The sequence below is a fragment of the Lacerta agilis genome, chromosome Z (genome assembly GCF_009819535.1).
Source record: "Lacerta agilis isolate rLacAgi1 chromosome Z, rLacAgi1.pri, whole genome shotgun sequence".
In the NCBI taxonomy this organism is placed as follows: Eukaryota; Metazoa; Chordata; class Lepidosauria; order Squamata; family Lacertidae; genus Lacerta; species Lacerta agilis.
The window spans coordinates 4550060-4569191 of NC_046331.1; the positions used below are offsets into that span (position 1 = coordinate 4550060).

Sequence of the window (19132 nt, forward strand, 5' to 3'; positions counted from 1 at the left end):
CAAGAACAGGTTATGTGAGGCTGGGAAAGTGAGAGAACATCTTGTTCGAAGGGGAACAGACATCTAAGTCTGATGTTAGGAGCCAAGGGCGGACCTGGAATATGAAACAAGAGCTTTGTAATGACCCTCTGAAAGGGAGCATTTTATGTGGAGGAGCACTGACCTGGTGTTTCAAGACTTAATGCGAAGGTGGGAATCTCAGGCCTGGATCAGTAATTCACCTAAACACGATCAATAGCCAATAGCCATTTCAATAACCCACCATGGAATAATATTAATTAATTAATTAATTAATTATACCCCGCCCATCTGGCTGGGTCTCCCTAGCCACTCTGGGCAGCTTCCAACAAAACGTTAAAATACAATAATTCAAAGGAAAATAGAAACCCCACCTCACCCATCCCCCCAACCCACCCACCTCTTTCCCCCCTTCTCTCCCTAATGTCTCAATAACCAAAACAGATTTGTAAAAATGTTACATGGAAAAAATACAAGAGAGACATTGAACACACTTATGTAAATCAAGAAAATCTTCAATAAAAAAAGAAAAAAATACAATAATTCATCAAACATTAAAAGCTTCCCTAAACAGGGCTGCCTTCAGATGTCTTCTAAAAGTCTGGTAGTTGTTGTTCTCTTTGACATCTGGTGGGATGGCGTTCCACAGGGCGGGTGCCACTACCGAGAAGGCCCTCTGCCTGGTTCCCTGTAACTTGGCTTCTCACAGTGAGGGAACTGCCAGAAGGTCCAGTGTCTGGGTAGATTGATGGGGTGGATACACTCCTTCAGATATATTGGACCAAAGCCATTTAGGGCTTTAAAGGTCAGCACCAACACTGACCTTTGGACAGGGCTTGGATATAATGCTAAATCATAGTTTAGTGTTACATGCACAAGTCTCAGGCTTGTGCACCCCCCCTCCCTCAAGTCTTCTCTGGTATAGTTGCAAGGATATCAGAAGCATTCACTTCCATTTGAAATGAAACACACTGCATTGTTCATCTAAACAGGGTTCATTTAAACTTTAGTTCACTCAAAGAACTGAAGGTCAATTCATGGTTTCTGATCCTACCTTGCGTGGATAAACCAACAGGTGGGGTGGGGGAGGGGCATGGGAAAGTGTCAGTGAGTGGCATGGCTTTTGGAGAGTTCCAATGCCCTTATATACATTTGTCCCCCAGGCCTGAGTTCCCCCGAGTTTTCTTTACTATCAACTTATCTCCCTCTTTACCTGTAGAACATGAGCAGGCTACACTAACTGACAGTCATTCATCTGCTCAGGGCCAAACCAGATGCAATGACAACAATTTGATTGTGCCTCTCCGGCACATGAAGTTTAGCCCATAATGAGGCCAGTCTTCTGAGGAGTAACGCACGTGGCCCCCCAGCATGTAGATAGGTAGAAAGCCATGTGCTGGCATTTTGTGTCCCTGTGTATGCAGATGACCTCTAACCGTGATCAGGAGTCCACCAATACTGACTTGACTTGCAAACCAGCCATTAATTTTGGTCAACTCCACATACACCCAACTCCTCCATTCTTTGGCATGCATGCACAGAGAGCTGGGGGCAGGGTGCTCACTCGTTTGCACAAGGCAATGGCGAAGATAAGAAACAACAGCTTTGAAATAACTGCTGCTGTTTCTTTCCCGTTTTCAACAAAACTGCAATAGAATTGAGACATCTGGGGTAGCGACCTTTTTGGTTCTGGGTATCCTGCTAAGCTAAAGTATCCATGGCAGCCATCCATCCAACCTCTGCTTAAAAATATCCAAGGAAGAAGAGTCCACAACCTCCTGATGGGAGACTGTTCCACTGTCAAACAGCTCTTACTGTCAGAAAGGTTTTCTGTACGTTTAGTCAGAATCTTCTTTCTTGTAACTTGAAGCCATTGGTTCAAGTGCTACCCTCCAGAGCAGGAGAAAACAAGTTTATTCCCTCTTCCATGTGACAGCCCTTCGGGTATTTGAAGATGGCTATCATATCTCCTGTCAATCTCTTCTTTTCCAGGCTACATACCTAGCTCCTTCAAGCACTCCATATAAGTCTTGGTTTCCAGACCCTTGATCATTTTGGTTGCCCTCTGCACATATTCCAGCTTGTCAACATCCTTCTTTAGACTGTGGTGCCCAGAATTGGACATCGTGTTCCAGGTGTGGTCTGATCAAGGCAGAATAGAGTGCTACTATTACTTCCCTTGATCTGGACATTATATTTCTGTTGACACAGCCTAGAATAGCATTAGTTTCATTTGCTGCTGCACCACACTGTTGACTCATGTTAAGCTTGTGGTCTACCAAGACTCCAAGATCTTTTTCACATGCCCTGCTAGTGAGCCAGGTGTCCCTTATATTTGTGCATCTGGTTCTTCCTGTCTAAGTGCAGAACCTTACATTTGTCCCTACTGAAATTAATTTTGTTAGCTTGGGCCCAGTTCTCCAATCTGTTAAGATCATTTTGAATTCTGATTTTGTCTTCTGCAGCATTAGCCATCCCTCCCAGTTTGGTGTCAACTGCAAAGTCATTTCTAAAGGTGTTGAACAACAGGCTCTGGACAGAACCCTGCAGAACCCCACTTGTCACTTTTTTCCAGGATGACGAGGAACCATTAACAAGTACTCTTTGGGTTCAGTCAGTCAACGAGCTACAAATCCACCTAACAGTTACCTCGTCCAACCCACATTTCACCAGCTTCCTTACAAGAACTTCATGGGGGACTTTGTCAAAAGCCTTACTGAAAACAAGGAACACAGCATTCCCCTGATCCACCAAGCTTGTAACTTTATAAAAAAGAAAAGAAATGAGATTTTTCTGGCATGACTTATTTTTTGAGAAACCCATGCTGGGTCTTAGTAATCACAGCATCCTTTTCTAAGTTCTCACAGACCAACTGTTGAATTATCTGTTCTAGGACCTTTCCTGGTATCAATGTCAAGCTCACCAGTTGGTAGTTACCTGGGTCTTCTCCCCCCCCCCTTTTGAAGATGAGTAACCTCGTATTCTCCCCCTCCCTCTCTCTCTCCCTCCAACTCCCATTCTCTTTTATGACAAAAATCCATTTGTGCAGGTGATATAGCCCACAAATCACAAGCTTAATTACTCAACTTATTTACTTAATTACTTCTGACGATGCTTAATTGCATTTTGTTTCTTAATTGCTCAGTGCAGGGCTAGCTTACAGTTAGCATGCTCACTCCCTTCAAAGTGATTCTGAGTTCTACGCTCATTCCAATCATAAAACCTTGGACATTTCATTAGATTCATGTGGCTCTGGCAGTTTCTATATACTTTCGGATACCATTTATTGTCAACTTTGGATGTCACCACTTTGATTCTTCAGGTAGTGGTCTCTTAAAGTGATTGCATAAAACTCATAACAGAATCCTATTTCAAAAAAACAACAACCACATAACAAAGCAGTAAAGGGAAATTACTAGTAGCCTCAATCAAGTCTCTCCTCTAAACATCGCCAAAAAAAGATGCATTTTAACTAACCATCTAAAACTACAGAGAGAGTGGGAGAGATGTGCCTCAACCCAAAGTTAAGGAATATTGCTGTAGTACAGGTGGCACTGTGGGTTAAACCACAGAGCCTAGGGCTTGCTGATCAGAAGGGCGGCGGTTCGAATCCCTGCTACGGGGTGTTCTCCCATTGCTCGGTCCCAGCTCCTGCCCACCTAGCAGTTCGAAAGCACACCAAAAAGTGCAAGTAGATAAATAGGTACCGCTCCAGCAGGAAGGTAAACGGAGTTTCCGTGCGCTGCTCTGGTTCACCAGAAGCGGCTTTGTCATGCTGGCCACATGACCTGGAAGCTGTACAACGGCTCGCTCAGCCAGTAACGCGAGATGAGCGCCGCAACCCCAGAGTCGGACATGACTGGACCTAATGGTCAGGGGTCCCTTTACCTTTACAGGTTTCCCCAACCTGTGCCCTCAGATATTTTTTGTAAAAGAACTGCCATTATTACTGTTATTATTCATAGTGGTAGTCAGTGCTTTTTTCAGTCAGAGCGCACCAGAGTGCAGTTCGAGCACCTTTCAGGTGGGCACCGTTGTACGTTGGTGCTCCCCCTGCCCGTTTCTTGCCTTTATGTACTTCTCAGAAGCCCAAAACGAACATTTGAAGTCATAACAGAAGCTAGGCATCATGTGCAAGTCTATACTTTTTAAAAGGTCTATGACTCCACCTAGCACCTAGCCACTCCTAGCCATGATTGGGAGGGTGGGGGTGGGGGGCTAATTTGTGTTTCCTTTTCTTCAGTCTGTCCCCTGTGTAGTAGTGGTGGGCTTGGCTTTCCAGCCAGGCATCTATTGTTGCATTCACACACATGATTGCGCAAGGGCCCTTCTAAGCTGCCCTAGCCATCCTCCTGAATCTAAGAGAATGAGGGAGGTGAGGGCACATTTATTTTACATGCAGGGTAAAATAATCAGGGGCATTGGAATCTGGCCCGAGTCATCTGCTGACTTACTGTAACAACTTCATGGTGAGTTCTGGCACTCATTTTCTTGAATAAAAGCACTGGTGTTAGTAGAAGTAACATATATATTGCACAACATTGTTAAAACACAGAATGAAAAATACAACATAATTAAAATGCAAGAAATAAAACAATCCCAGAAGATGGGGGGGGGAAGCACCTGGCTTGTGAAAAGGAGTATAAAATAAGTCAATAGCTAATGATTCTAGGCTGCATCAACTTAAGTATAATGTCCAGGTGTTAGTGCCACTCTATTTTCCCTTGGTCAAACCACACCTAGAGTGCTGTGTCCAGATCTGGGTGCCACAATTTAGGAAGGATATCAAGAAGCTGGAACATGTGCAGGGGAGGGTGACCAAGATGATCAAGGGTCTCGAAACCAAGCATTTTGAGGAACGGTTGAGGGAGTTGGGTATGTTTAGGCTGGAGAAGAGGAGACTGTGAGGAGATATGATAACCAGCTTCAAATGTCTCAAGGGCTGTCACATGGAAGAGGGAATGAGCTTGTTTTCTCATGCTCTGGAGGGTAGGACTCAAACCAATGGCTTCAAGTTACATGGAAGGAGATTCCGACTAAATGTACAGGAAAAACTTTCTGACAGTAAGAACTGTTTTGCAGTGGAACAAACTCCCATGAGAGGTTGTGGACTCTCCTTCTTTGGAGGTTTCAAAGCAGAGGTTGGATGGCCATCAGTCATGGATGCTTTAGCTGAGATTTCACCGTTGCAGGGGGTTGGACTAGATGACCCTTGGTGTACCCTAACAACTCTACAATTCTATTCTTTGAACTCTCAGGAAGGGCTTTCTGACAGTAAGAGCTGTTCGACAGTGGAACCAAGTCCCTCGAAGGACTCTCCTTCATTGGAGGTTTTTTAAGCAAATGCTTAAGTTTTAGATACTTAAGTCATGGGTGCTGCATTGCAGGGTGATTGGATTAGATCAGGGGGCGGCAAGGTTTATCTTGCCTGGGCCGGATCGGTCCCATGGAGATCCTTCTGTCACGCATGCACACACGTGATTTTTGCCACCACAGAAGCAAGTCCCCGCCTTGCGCTGCACTGGTTTAGTGCAGCACGTGAGCAGGCGGCTTAGTTCGGGGGTGGCTCGTGGGCTGGTCAAACGACCTCTGTGGGCCGCTTGTTGTCCATGTGCCTTAGGTTGGTGACTCCTGGATTAGATGATCCTTAGTATCTCTTCCAACTACAGTTCTATGATTAAAACATTAAAATGCAAACCACCAGTGTTGAAATGAGCAACAAAAACGATCCCAGTGTGAGTGTGGTGGTTAAGAGCAGTAGACTCGTAATCTGGGGAACCGGGTTCGTGCCTCTGCTCCTCCACATGCAGCTGCTGGGTGACCTTGGGCTAGTCACACTTCTCTGAAGTCTCTCAGCCCCACTCACCTCACAGAGTGTTTGTTGTGGGGGAGGAAGGGAAGGGAGAATGTGAGCCGCTTTGAGACTCCTTCAGGTAGTGATCAAGCGGGATATCAAATCCAAACTCTTCTTCTTCTTCTTCTTCTTCTTCTTCTTCTTCTTCTTCTTCTTCATCCCATTAAAACCGCTGTGTAATTAAAACAAAATACTTGTGTTAAGAGGTCAAGAAACTGCTTGTGTAAACAGGGCAAGAGGAATGCCAGTGACGATGGGGGCCTCTCACGTTTCAGCAAGGAGCACATTCCACAACACCTGCATTACCAGTGAAGAAACTGATAAGCATCATGCCTCTGTAAGGCTAACTAGGGCCTATATGTTGATCTTAATGCCCTTACTGGACAACAGAGAGAACACCTGGCATTTAGGTAGCCTAGCCACTGCATATTTTGTTGTCCTACAACTCCCATCATCCCTGACCATTGGCTGAGCTGCCTGGGATAATGGGACGTGCAGTCCAGCTACATCCAGGGACCCAGAGTTTGTTTATTTATTTCAAAAAATACGATATACTGCTTGATTATAAAAAAAGAAAAGATAAAAGATAAAACAAAACAAAACAAAAAAAATCACAACCATCCTTTAAAACATACGAAAGTTAAATTACCGAAAAAGATTAAAATCACCTCAACTTTCTAAGCATCTGGGTAGGCTTGTTTAAACAAGAATGTTTTAGCAGGCACCGAAATGGGTACACCGAAAGTGGCTTCTTGATCTCAATAGGCAAGGAGTTCCACAGTTGTAGCCACTGCCACACTAAACAATCAGTGGCAGCTGTAGTAGTGCCAATTTCACTGGTTGATCCAGTCATGTGGGCACATGTGGGTAAGGCAGCCTTGTAGAGAACACTTTGGAGAACACTTTGCTGGAGAATAATCCTTTGAATATACTGAGTTATTATGCACAAGAATGCAGTCTTCGAGGAAGAGACAGATACATTGTGCCCTGAAGTTCAGGTGTACACCAGTGCACATGCATGAACATCAAGGCCTCATGTCACACACAGTCTGCCATTCCATTTGCTGTAGCTTTTGAGGTTCGTTTCTGCACTGCTGATGTGCTGTTATAAGGACAATGGAAACTGTTGGCAGATATCCTACTGGTAATTTAAAAACAAGCACTGAAACCACTCTTCTTTGCCCCTGTTTTTCTCTTTCCTTTCTTCCCTGCCCACCTTTCCTCTACTCCCTCTTTCCCCTACCTACACAGGACTCCACAGAATGGAGCAAGAATGAGAAGAAAAAGGCAGACAGAAAAGCATGAACTGGAGGCTTGCTGAGTTCCTCTACTTCCTCTTTATATGGGACCATATAACAGTACAGCCCTCCCACCAGCAACCCGCTGCGACCAACCAACATGTCTCCAAGGAATTTGATTGGCTTATTTCAGACAGGGGGCCCTTCCACCACTCACGGAGCTACTTATCCTTTGTGGAAAGACATCGTCAGGGATTTACAACCCGGTATAAAATATACAGGTAAGGAGGAATCTGTTGTTTGGGGGTGCTTTCCATTAAACCAATAGCTTCCCTTTGATGTCTTTTGACTGGCACATGGACGATAGGCAGCTTCAAACTAGAGGATGGGTGATGCCTGGCTTGTGAAAAGGAGCTCAGAATTGCTGAATATGGCTGGCAGCATTCCAGCTGCAAAAATGGCTAATGCAGTCTTTAGCTGCGTTGATAGGGCTGTAGTTTCCCAGTTGTGAGAAGTGAGAGTTCCATCCACCGCCGCGCTCACTATTCTTGAAGGACTATCACATGAGGCTTGTTTGTGTGTTGCACTGGACACAGGAACAAGCTGTCTCTACGCATGTGAAAGAGTGGACACTTGTTGATTTGCACAGCTCAGCTATCGTGTACAGATTCATCCACTGTATATTCATTGAACGATACATGTGGATTATGGTAGAAGTGTACGTCTCAACTATCTGTGTACATGGATACATGGACTGTACACTTGTAGCATCTGAACACCTCTATAGAAGAGGGCAAAGAGTTAAACCAGAGGCTCTGATGATATGGTTTTAGTCTGCTATTGCTGTTTTTTTTTTTTAAATTAAACCCCTTTATGATTTTGCTTTATGATACTCTTCCCACCCCATTTACTGCTGATTGCTTACTTTTATTGTTAGGGTTGGTTTTTAATTTTGTTGAGATATAAATTGGAAGCCACCTCAAACTTTGCTAGGTGTAAGTGCTCAAAGAAGCAAATAAGTAAACCATCTAAACCAAGTAAATAAATAACCAAGCAAATGTCAATTGACATGTCAAATGCGGCTAGAGAATCAATGCATTGTTTTATAATGTGATATTTTATGGAGAACTTGAACCTTGTGTCAGACACGGAGAATGGAAGAGGATTTGCTTTCAGAAGGCATGGTACATTCACGGGAGTTGGTGTGAGTTCCGTGCTGTTCTGGGTGGTATGAAATATTTGTTATGCCAGTGATGTGGGGTCTGAATTATGATGCCCCTCCCTGCAATTCTTTCTCTGTGTATTGAATTCCTTCATAATGGAAGGATTTTTGAAGCTTTTTAGTTTAGAGAAAAGACAGGTAAGTCCCCTCCCCCCCATAATACAACAGATTCTTACTTGTGTAAGAATGCAAATACTTATTTCAGCAGTTTTTTTTTAAATCACCATCTGTGCATAGCTTACCTTTAGAAGCTTTTGGAGACAAGGTTGTATAACCTAGAACAACTATGACATTCAAATTTGCTTTGGTAGACTTGGACCATCTTCCTTCTCTGTTTCCCTTTTAACAAAGAAATCCCTTGCAAATAATAAAAAAGTAAAGTTTACTCACATATAAGTCTTGCCAGGATTAGAGAGCAACACTTATGCGAATCAGCGAGGCAATAGTTCTTAAAGTTACAAAAGACCCTTGTCCAGTTCAAAATGGTGTGTAACTCTGTGGAGAAGACCCTACAGGCAACCTATCCCATTAAAGGTAAGAAGAGTGTGTTGTGGCGAGGGCTGGGCGATGTTGGGTTTGCAGCATCGTGATTTATTATCAACCAAACATCGCAGTTTGGTGATAAACCATGATGTTGAAACAAGCTGCATCAGCCCCTGCCAGCAAGGTGCTGGGGTAAAAGTGGCTCAGCTCTCACTGCCACAGCTGAGGCACTTTCACTCCAGCGCCTTGTGGGCTCAGGCCAATGCATCTGGCCCCAGCCTGATGCTCAGCTGGGGGGTGGAAAAGCTCCTGTCCCCAGCTGAGTGAGCCTTGGTATCCTTGCCACTCGCACACGAGTGCAAAAAACAAATCCCTGTGTTGCAATGGGAACCAATCATAGAAATATAGACACAACACATAGGCTAATAACTGTTAAAGCATATATAACAGAATAATTATATCATTCAAAAGGTAGAAATATAGTGGTACCTTGGGTTAAGAACTTGATTCGTTCTGGAGGTCCGTTCTCAACCTGAAACTGTTCTTAACCTGAAGCACCACTTTAGCTAATGGGTCCTTCCGCTGCCGCCACACGATTTCTGTTCTTATCCTGAAGCAAAGTTCTTAACCTGAAGCGTTATTTCTGGGTTAGTGGAGTATGTAACCTGAGGTACCACTGTGAATCTATTAGAATTCATATATACAATGTAGCAGACTAGTGGCGCAGAACGTCAAGCCATGTGTTCAAGATAGGCGTCAAAGGTCAGTCTCACAATGGTTATGCAGAGGTTTCAATGGAAGATGTCCCAAAGAAGTTACATCGAAACAGTGATGTTTATCCGGAAACGCTGTCCTGTCCACTTCAGCCTTGTTGGAATCCATACTGTTCACAGTTTCTTTACCACTGCAGCTTCGTGGGAATATTACATGTTGTGGTGTAGCAGAGACGTTCCAGACGCATTGTCATGAACTAATATTTTATATACTGCCTACATTCATTTACTATATTATAGCAGTTACGTACGAGTTATCTCGGCTTTATAAATCGCTTATATCCATTTACTACATTATAAAAGTTACATACGAGTTTTCTCGGGAAAATACACTAGTGGCAGGAACGGCAGGGCTCCTTCCTGAGGCTCCGTCTGCTTTTGCTGGCTCGGGAGTGGGGGGGCATGAGCAACCTCGCTCGCACACACACACACACACACACACACACTCCCTGAAGACAGACCAAGCGTTGTCTTTGTCCATGCAGGTGCACTGGCTCTTTCTTCCTGGGGTGGTCATTCACCCTGGGTAGAAAGACGCAGCCCACCCTCCCGGGGTGAAGTCCACAAGGCTGTATAACCCCCTACACTGCCTGGCTAAGCCCCACCCCCATGGCAAGGCTGCAGCAAGTGGGGTTGGGGAGTGTAATGGACCTGCCGCCGGCTCCTGCAAGCCAGAGGCGAGGTGGGGGAATCCTTTAAACTTCTCCCTTGAGGGGGAACAGCAGATGTTCCCCCTCAAGGGAGAAGTGTGACAGAGCCCGCACCTCCCCAGCTGAGCGGCCACGATCAGGGCTCTCTCAGCTGGCGAGGAGGAGCAGCTCAACGGAGCCCCCACCCCAGCGCTGGCTCCTGCGAGCCAGTGGCAGGTTGAGGGTTCTGTAAAACTGCTTGGCTGAGGTGAGGGCAATGGCGCCCCCCCCCCCTCAGCCAAGCAGTTTAAAGAGGCAGAGGGAGGAACAAACTGTATCGGCACCTCACCGACGTAGCTTGTTTCTCCTTCTGCCGGTATGAGGACAGATGATGGTGGCTTCACTCGGCGGTATAACGCTGGTGAAACCGCTGCCTTCTGAGTCCCCTTGCCTCCAGCACCTTCTACTTGACATTGGTAGAAGAGGGACTCAGAAGGTGAAACTGTCATCACAATCTGCCCCTCGTACTGGTCGTGGGTGATATATTGATATATCGCCCATGCCTAGCAGTGACAGGAAGATGATTAAGTTTTCTATTTTTCCTCCTCCTGCCATAAAAGTTTAGCGGATATAACATCATACAGTCCCCTGTCTGTAATTCAACTGCACATCTGTGATTTTGGCTTCAAATTCTCCCACAATTTTGACAAAGCATTTAAGTGAATTGTAGAATTTGCTCCCAGAATGTAGTAAAGGTAAAGGGACCCCTGACCATTAGGTCCAGTCGCGGACGACTCTGGGGTTGTGGCACTCATCTCGCTTTATTGGCCGAGGGAGCCGGCGTACAGCTTCTGGGTCATGTGGCCAGCAGGACTAAGCTGCTTCTGGCGAACCAGAGCAGCACACGGAAACGCCGTTTACCTTCCCGCTGGAGTGGTACGTATTTATCTACTTGCACTTTGATGTGCTTTTGAACTGCTAGGTGGGCAGGAGCTGGGACCGAGCAACGGGAGCTCACCCCATCACGTGGATTCAAACCGCTGACCTTCTGATCGGCAAGCCCTAGGCTCTGTGGTTTAACCCACAGCGCCACCCACTGGAACAGGAACAGCCCTCAAACTGAAGGGATTTAAAAGAGGATTCAACAAATTCATAGAATATGAAACTATCAGTTGCTGCCTACATTCTCCCTCCATTGCTGGAGGCAGAATGGCCCAGCAGAAGAGTTTGCTTGTTTATTTTACTTATTTCATAACATTTATACACTGCTTGATCATTTACAAAAAATGGTTTACAAAAGATAAAAAGGTAAAATAAAGGAAAAACCTGCAAATGTACTTTCAAACATGAGAAAGTTAAGAATAGTAAAACTAATTTAAATCACCCAAGGTTTCTAAGCATCTGAGTAGGCTTGTCTGAACAAGAATGTTTTTAGCAAGTGCCAAAAAGAGTACATTGAAGGCACCTGCTTAATCTCAGTAGGCAGGGAGTTTTTGGGAATTGCTAGTGGGGAGTGCGCTGTTGCACTCAGGTCCTGCTTGTCAACTTCCCATAGGCATCTCGTTAGCCACTGAGAACAGAGTCCTGGACTAGATGGGCCTTTGACCTGATCTAAAGGTAAAGGTAAAGGGACCCCTGACCGTTAGGTCCAGTCACGGACGACTCTGGGGTTGCAGTGCTCATCTCGCTTTAGTGGCCGAGGGAGCCGGTGTACAGCTTCCAGGTCATGTGGCCAGCATGACTAAGCTGCTTCTGGCGAACCAGAGCAGCACATGGAAACGCCGCTTACCTTCCTGCCAGAGCGGTACCTATTTATCTGCTTGCACTTTGATGTGCTTTTGAACTGCTAGGTTGGCAGGAGCAGGGACCAAGCAATGGGAGCTCACCCCGTCGTTGGAATTCGAACTGATGACCTTCTGATTGGCAAGTCCAAGGCTCTGTGGTTGAGACCACAGCGCCACCCGCGTCTCTTTGACCTGATCCAGCAAGCTCTTATTAGGCTCTTCTACATGGGGAGAACCCTACCCTCCAGACGATTACTCTGAAATGGCACGATTGCTGTGTCTCCTCTTAATCTTTCCTCTTGTTTCAACACACCCAGTTTTTTAAAGCCAACCCTCCTAGAACTTGGTTTCTAGGCCCTCCTCATCCTGGTTGTCCACCTCTGAACATGCTCCAGTTTGTCCATGTATTTTTCTTAAAAGGAGGCACCCAGAACTGGACACAACATTCCAGAGGGTGGAAGTTGTAGAATCTTAGTGATAGCAAGCTCTGCAGTTGACTGCATTGTGGAAGTGAACGTGAATATTCCCCTTGCCGGTCACGTACAACGATGGTAATGGACATCTTCATTTGGAGAGGAAATTGCAAAGTAGGAATTTTTATTATAAATAAATGAAAAAAAATACAAAATCAACAACATGCACAGAGGCTACATAACTCTAAATATAGATGAAGCAAACATTTGTGGGCTCCATCTGGAAAGATTATTTCCTCTTATAATTGGCTGACTAAATAACTGTTAGGGTTGGTTTAGTTATAATTATTTCTTTAAAGGTTCCTCCCTCCATGGTTAAAAATTGCTTATTTCACAGTAAAAATGTGCCATTTCATGGCACATTGACCAAAGAAAAAGAAGAAAAGAAAGGAAAATAAGAAAGACATTTTTGTGGGTAAATGGAATACATTTATTAATATCAGAAAACAGTTCTGTCATACTTTCCCATATTTATGACAGATGTTCATGCACTAAATTGACATGTTTTGCGAGTTACAAATATGACTGGAAAGAGGTGTAAATGAATTTTATGGGTGGGAAATGAATGCTTGCCACAAGACGTTAGAAGCAGCCCAGCTGGATCAGAACAAAGACATTTTATTATTATTATTATTATTATTATTATTATTATTATTATTATTATTACCACCTCTTTTGTTGGATGCTGCATAAGATAGGTTCTCTGGGCATTGCGTGTTGAGGTCCCCAAGACACCCCCAAGAACTCAGACTAGAGACATAATATTTGTTTGGGTTTTTGGCAATAATTTAGGCCACAACTTTATTAAAATACAAATTATGTGAGTGGTTGCGTAGGCATTGGTTCAGACTAGCTGTCCACCGGGACAGAGCTGACTTTCAGTCAGCGTCGGGAGAATGCCACCTGGGGAGTGTTAAGGAGGCCGGGAGCAGGGCCCTCGCTCTCCCCAGGGGTTCCCAGGGGCTCTTGCGTGGCCCTGTCCCCCTACTGGGGGTTTGGACAAAAGCATGTCGAGCCCCTGGATTCCTTTAACGGAATTCCCTGCACCATCATCATTCTGGTCCAGTAACCAACACAATAACCAATGCCTAACCGCCAACCTTACAAGTTGTGACTAGTTGCTACTGCAGTAGGCGAAAACCAAATGGCAACAGCCAATCAGCCAAATGGACAAAATTCCTACTGGGCCCCTGCCCCAAAAGCAGACGACCCCATGACAGGCAGTTGCAAGGTCAAATGCAGAGGCCTAAATAAAGGGAGGGAGGGTGGGTGATCCGAAGCACGCAGCCAAGAGGAGGATCTCCCTGCATGCAGGGCAATATAAAGGACGCTGGGGCTGTCCATCACAACATTGATACATTCGGTTGTACTCAGCAACTCGCAGGGACCTATAGGAGCTGTGGCCAGCTAGCCAGCCCACCCAGCTACCAGGGAGGTGTCTTTCTGGCCCCCACCACAATGTGTGCTCTCACAAGTGAGAACCCGATTTGTGCCACATCATTTACAGTGGGCCTGCCACTTATGTGAGGTCCACGTGCAAAGGCAAAATCTCGCAAAGTCAGGAGCCCCTGGAACCACCACTGCAGGTTGCAGGGGGGGAGGGGACCCTGGGGTCTTCCCAGACCCTGGTAAGTTAGGAGGTTCCTTCCTTACTGGCCTCAGGGTGGATTCCAGTGCTGTCACACCTCCTTCCAAAAGTCTGATGAAGAAGGTGGTACCATGCTTACTTGGCCGTGGGAAGCTGACACGATGGCTCTGGGACACTGTCAGAGCTCTCTCGCTCTCTTCCCAAAGCCTTGTAAGGGAGGAAAACCTGTGCAGGTGGGGTACAAAGTAATAAATGGAGGGCAGGGAGTGGTGGGTTTCCTGGCTTTCCATCAGAAAGTCAGCAGCCACTTCACTTTAAATATTTTTTTTTAAAAATTTTTTATTCTATGTTATATACAGGTATATTGAATACAGGGAAAAAGCATAATTCAATTAAAGTCCCCCCCCCCCCATCCCCGTCCCCACCATAACAACCCCAACTGCATCCACTTGTATTATTAGTATTAATAAAATATAACCTTACTTCAATAGCTGATGTGTTGTTTCATAGGTTTCCTTGTATTTTGTGTATTTTATAGATGAAATGAAAGTGGACCACGTCTTTGCAGATTATTGTGTTGTCTTCTTTCTTGTACTTTTCTGTCAACTTTTCCATCAAGATCAAGTCCCAAACATAAGTGCTTTTTAGACTTCATGTAAGTTCAGTGTCCTCCAGTGCCTAGCAAAAAGCAAAACGTGCTGCAGTTACAAGATGCAGAATTAAGTCTCTGTTCCTAAGTTCTTGTGCTTCATCTGCAAATATTGAAAGTAGTGCCATTTTTTGATTATTATTTTAAAAAAATTGTTTTACAGGTAATTTTTAAAATGTGTTTTTTAGTGTTTGTGTGTGTGTGTGTGTGTGTGTGTGTGTGTGTCTGTGTCTGTGTGTGGTACACCAATGTGGTGTGTGTTTTGATGTTGTAACCTGCCTGGGGTTCTTAAGTTGAAGTGCAGGTAATTAATACTGCAATGATAGATAATATTGTGGCTGCCCAGCCGTGTGGCATTAGCTCCCTAGCTCTTGCTGCCGATGTTTCCCTGCCCCGTCCCACTTCCTCTGAGACCGGGAGAGAAGCACCAGGCCGGGCATGGTGGGAGGCCCTGCCAGGATGCTTGCTTCACGTCCCCTCCAAAATCCATGTCCATGCCCACGGGCCCACTGGCACCACCCACGCTATGCCCCTGGGACTCCCCTTAGGCTTGTGGTTGGCCACTGTGAGAACATGAGAACATGGAAACTGTCTTGTTTTCATGGACACCCCATGGGATGTTGGCAAAACTACTGAAAGGCAAGCAGGTCATTCTGGGGGATTTTAATCTGAGACCTTTCACATACAAGGCATGCTGTGTACCACTGAGATACACTTCTTCCAGAAAGAATGGGTGTTGCAGCGCCGAAGGGGAAAACTTCCTCCCATAAGGACTGGGGCTGAATGGACGCCTTTTGAGCCCCTGCTTCCAGACCAGTCCCTTAGGGTCTACCTCCTTTGTTGGAGATCTGCAGGCTCTTCAACAGCCATTGCTCCGGCCTGAAGATGGTTGCTTAATCATTTGCTCCAAGCCATGGGTGTAACCAAGGAGGGCAGAGGTAGCTCCCCCCCATCAGTGAAAATCAATAAAAATTGCAGTTTCTGTCCCCCCCCCTAACAAAAGCCTGCTCCCCCTAACAAAAACCTTGGCTACGCCCATGCTCCAAAGTCTCCCACATGTGGTGTTCTCCCTACACCATTGGGATAGTGAAGTGTGGGAGACACTCAGTTCCCTGGAACCAGAGGAAGATACCTGTGAGGGTCATGGCTTGGGGCATTCAGATCTGGTTCAGTGGATGCCTACCTGCCAGCCAGCATCAGCTTTAGTGGGTTGCTGAGCTCATCAGGCTCAGAGCCAGGAACCCAATCCAACTGATCTGAAGGTAGCATTGTCCTTGCCAGACTCACCTTTCTTTGGCGGTGGACACCACCATGACTCTGAACAGAAGCCTCTCGTTAACTGCTGCTTCCAAACATGGAAACTATAGCTACCCTATTTGGAACAAGGCAGGATCTGCAAACATCTTCAAGCCATGGTTCTGCCTTGCTTCAACCATCGTCAAGCCATAGTGCCTTATTCTGAAGTTGCTGGCTATAGTTTCCTTGTTCTGACAAAATGGGAAACAATGATGAATCAGAGGTTTGTGGTCGGCATGTTCATGCTGCAAAGGAGAGGAGCAAACGGGCTGCATGCGTGGACAAAGAAAGTCATTTTCCTATCTCAGCTTGCGAAGCCAACACATAATTGCCCAAATGCATTCATTGTCTCACACCTATGATGCATTTTGTCATAAATTACACCTCATTTCTAATCAATTTTAAGCTCATTGGTTGTGTTTCATTTTGTGAGTCACTCTTTCCTTTAAGCTGTTCTCAGTAGGTTTGAAATGAAGAAGTTGTTTCACCCCCCCTCCCAAATGCCACATCCAGTCACTAATTGCCACAGTGTACCTTGTTTAGTTCTGATTTCCCTGGAGTGCCTTGTTGTGAGGGAACATGGACACAGTGTGTTAGAATCATGTCATTTAAACTGGAAGCCATCAGAGATGAAGTGGTGTTGTTGGCATTACGTGACGTACATAAAGTACAAGCCACCAGCTTTGCTAGCCAGCAGTGATGTAGTGGTTAAGAGCGGTAGACTCGTAATCTGGTGAACCGGGTTTCGCGTCTCCGCTCCTCCACATGCAGCTGCTGGGTGACCTTGGGCCAGTCACACTTCTCTGAAGTTTCTCAGCCCCACTCACCTCACAGAGGGTTTGTTGTGGGGGAAGAAGGGAAAGGAGAATGTTAGCCGCTTTGAGACTCCTTTGGGTAGTGATAAAGCAGGGTATCAAATCCAAACTCTTCTTATAGAGTGAGGAGACTCAAAGCAAGTGTGTGTGTGTGGGGGGGAATGTTTTCTAATTGGCATTTGTGCCCAAACTGGATTTTCAGGCAAATTTCTCAGACAAGGGATACTTCTGAATTTCTTCTCACTTGGATTACTTGGAGTTGTTCTAAAGGTGTAACTGATCCATGGGGATAGATGGCTCAGTCTTGATGTACTTTTTGTCCCCTTTGCCTGTGTCTGTATGTCCGTTGAGTCCCATTTCCATGTGGACTACCTATCTTGGAAAGAAAAAAAACCCCACCATTTAACCCCCCCCCCCACATATGGATAAAGCATGTACCTCATTAAAACTCACTGCTTATCATTCAGAACCTTTTGAATCCAAATCCAGAGAATGTGGTCATGGTCATGAACACTGTCCTGGATGACTTTAAGACAGGATATAACAATTTTAAATACATGGCTTTAAGAAGTGGGTCTAGTACTCTGCCCCATTTGTCTCACGTGTGGGGTGAATAACAGGTTGATGGGGTGATTCAGAGTCTCCCACAATCCCACATTGAAGCACAGTGTTAATACCCACCCATCGCAAGTTGGATCAAGGCCCCACAAAGTTTTGTGTCAGCTCTGGTTTCCCCAATACAGCAAGCCCACAATTTATGTGGGGATTATGTTCCTGGGATCGGGCCTAAAGCCAATATCGCATGTGGTCAAAACACATTGGGTTCAATAGTGGGTGGGGTTGCCAAAGTCTTTTTTCCCAGATGCCCCCCACCCTTTTCACTCCCCAATTTAAATGCACATAAGTTGTGGGCTTCCCGTTCATCTCTATTTTTCTCTAGGTCTATGAGCTTTGCAAGAAGTAAAGCTGTGCAAAAAAGTTGCTTGCAGAGCAATGAAGACCTCTAGATAAAAACACACACAAAACAAACCTTGTTGGTTTGCCAAAACAAAACAAAGCCCAGAACTCTTCAGAATTGTGCAGGCTGCATCATAGACAGGCTCGTACTACAAAGCTATCAGAGGCCTGTAAATGCCTACTGGAGGATGCAAAGACATAAGAAAGTAAGGCCAGTGTGAAGTTGCCAAATTGCTGTCATATATATATATATATATATATATATATATATATATATATGCAAGTAATAATAAACTTCATTCAACCACTTAATTATTTTAAGGTAATAAAGACACACCTATTCTCCCCTTTATTATGGAGGAAAGTGTATCCCTTTTATTTTTACCACAAAAAGCCCCTGAAACTATTTTTCTGCAATTGGGAAGGCTCAGTCCACTCTGCAATGGCTCATATACCCACAAATTTCATCCTCTTTGGTCAAAAAGGCAGGGAAGTCATAGCCATTTTTATACTCTCCATTACAGTGACTGGGAAAACTCTGGCATTCACTGTACAAAGAGCTCAGAAGCTGAAACACAGCACAGAGAGACCCAAACAGATAAGATTGTGTATGTTTTGAACCCCACACAGATATGAGTCAAATCATTGCGAGGGGGGGGGGGGCTGTGCATGCCCCTATTATCTAATGTATCCATAATAAGGGGCAGAATATATCTAAATCCCAGTCACTGTGGAATCCCAGATTTAGAGGGCTGTTGCACTCATGTCCTGCTTATGGGCTTCCGATAAGCATATGGTTGAATGTTACGGGAAACAGGATTCTAGACTAGGTTGGCCTTTGATGGGATCTGACGGGGCACTTCTTATGACCTTATGAATATGCATGCGTTTTGCAGGACGTCCATTTGAGAACCTGCGTACTCTGGTGCCATTTCTGCGACCCTTGGAAGAACTTTATCAGCTTTACAAAGTAGTGAGGGCTGTGCAGCCTGCCAGCACTTAAGATTGCACCCCTGCAGAGGAATTAATCCAGGGCCCCAGAAGCATCAATGCCACTAAGCTATTTTGGAACATACATGCTACTTTCGTTCACTTATACAGGCTATTTTGAACCAGTGCAAAGGAGGACAGGACAGGAGACCAGTAGCTATTGCTTTTTGCATCTTGTCCAGTATACCTGAAGGAGCGTCTCCACCCCCATCATTCTGCCCGGACACTGAAGTCCAGTGCTGAGGGCCTTCTGGCGGTTCTCTCGCTGCGAGAAGCCAAGTTAAGGGAACCAGGCAGAGGGCCTTCTCGGTAGTGGCACCCGCCCTGTGGAACGCCCTCCCACCAGATGTCAAAGAAAAAACA

At 45.3% G+C, this 19132-nt stretch overlaps 1 protein-coding gene across 1 annotated transcript in view; it reads left to right on the forward strand.

The window, feature by feature from the left end:
* The window catches only part of BRINP1 (BMP/retinoic acid inducible neural specific 1), a 112372-nt gene that overhangs the window by 30928 nt on the left and 62312 nt on the right, over positions 1-19132 (forward strand). Inside the window, exon 2 of the mRNA XM_033137237.1 lies at positions 7124-7391. Coding sequence (XP_032993128.1) covers positions 7174-7391 — 218 coding nt within the window. The 5' untranslated portion in view covers positions 7124-7173. The remainder of the gene's footprint in view (positions 1-7123; positions 7392-19132) is intronic.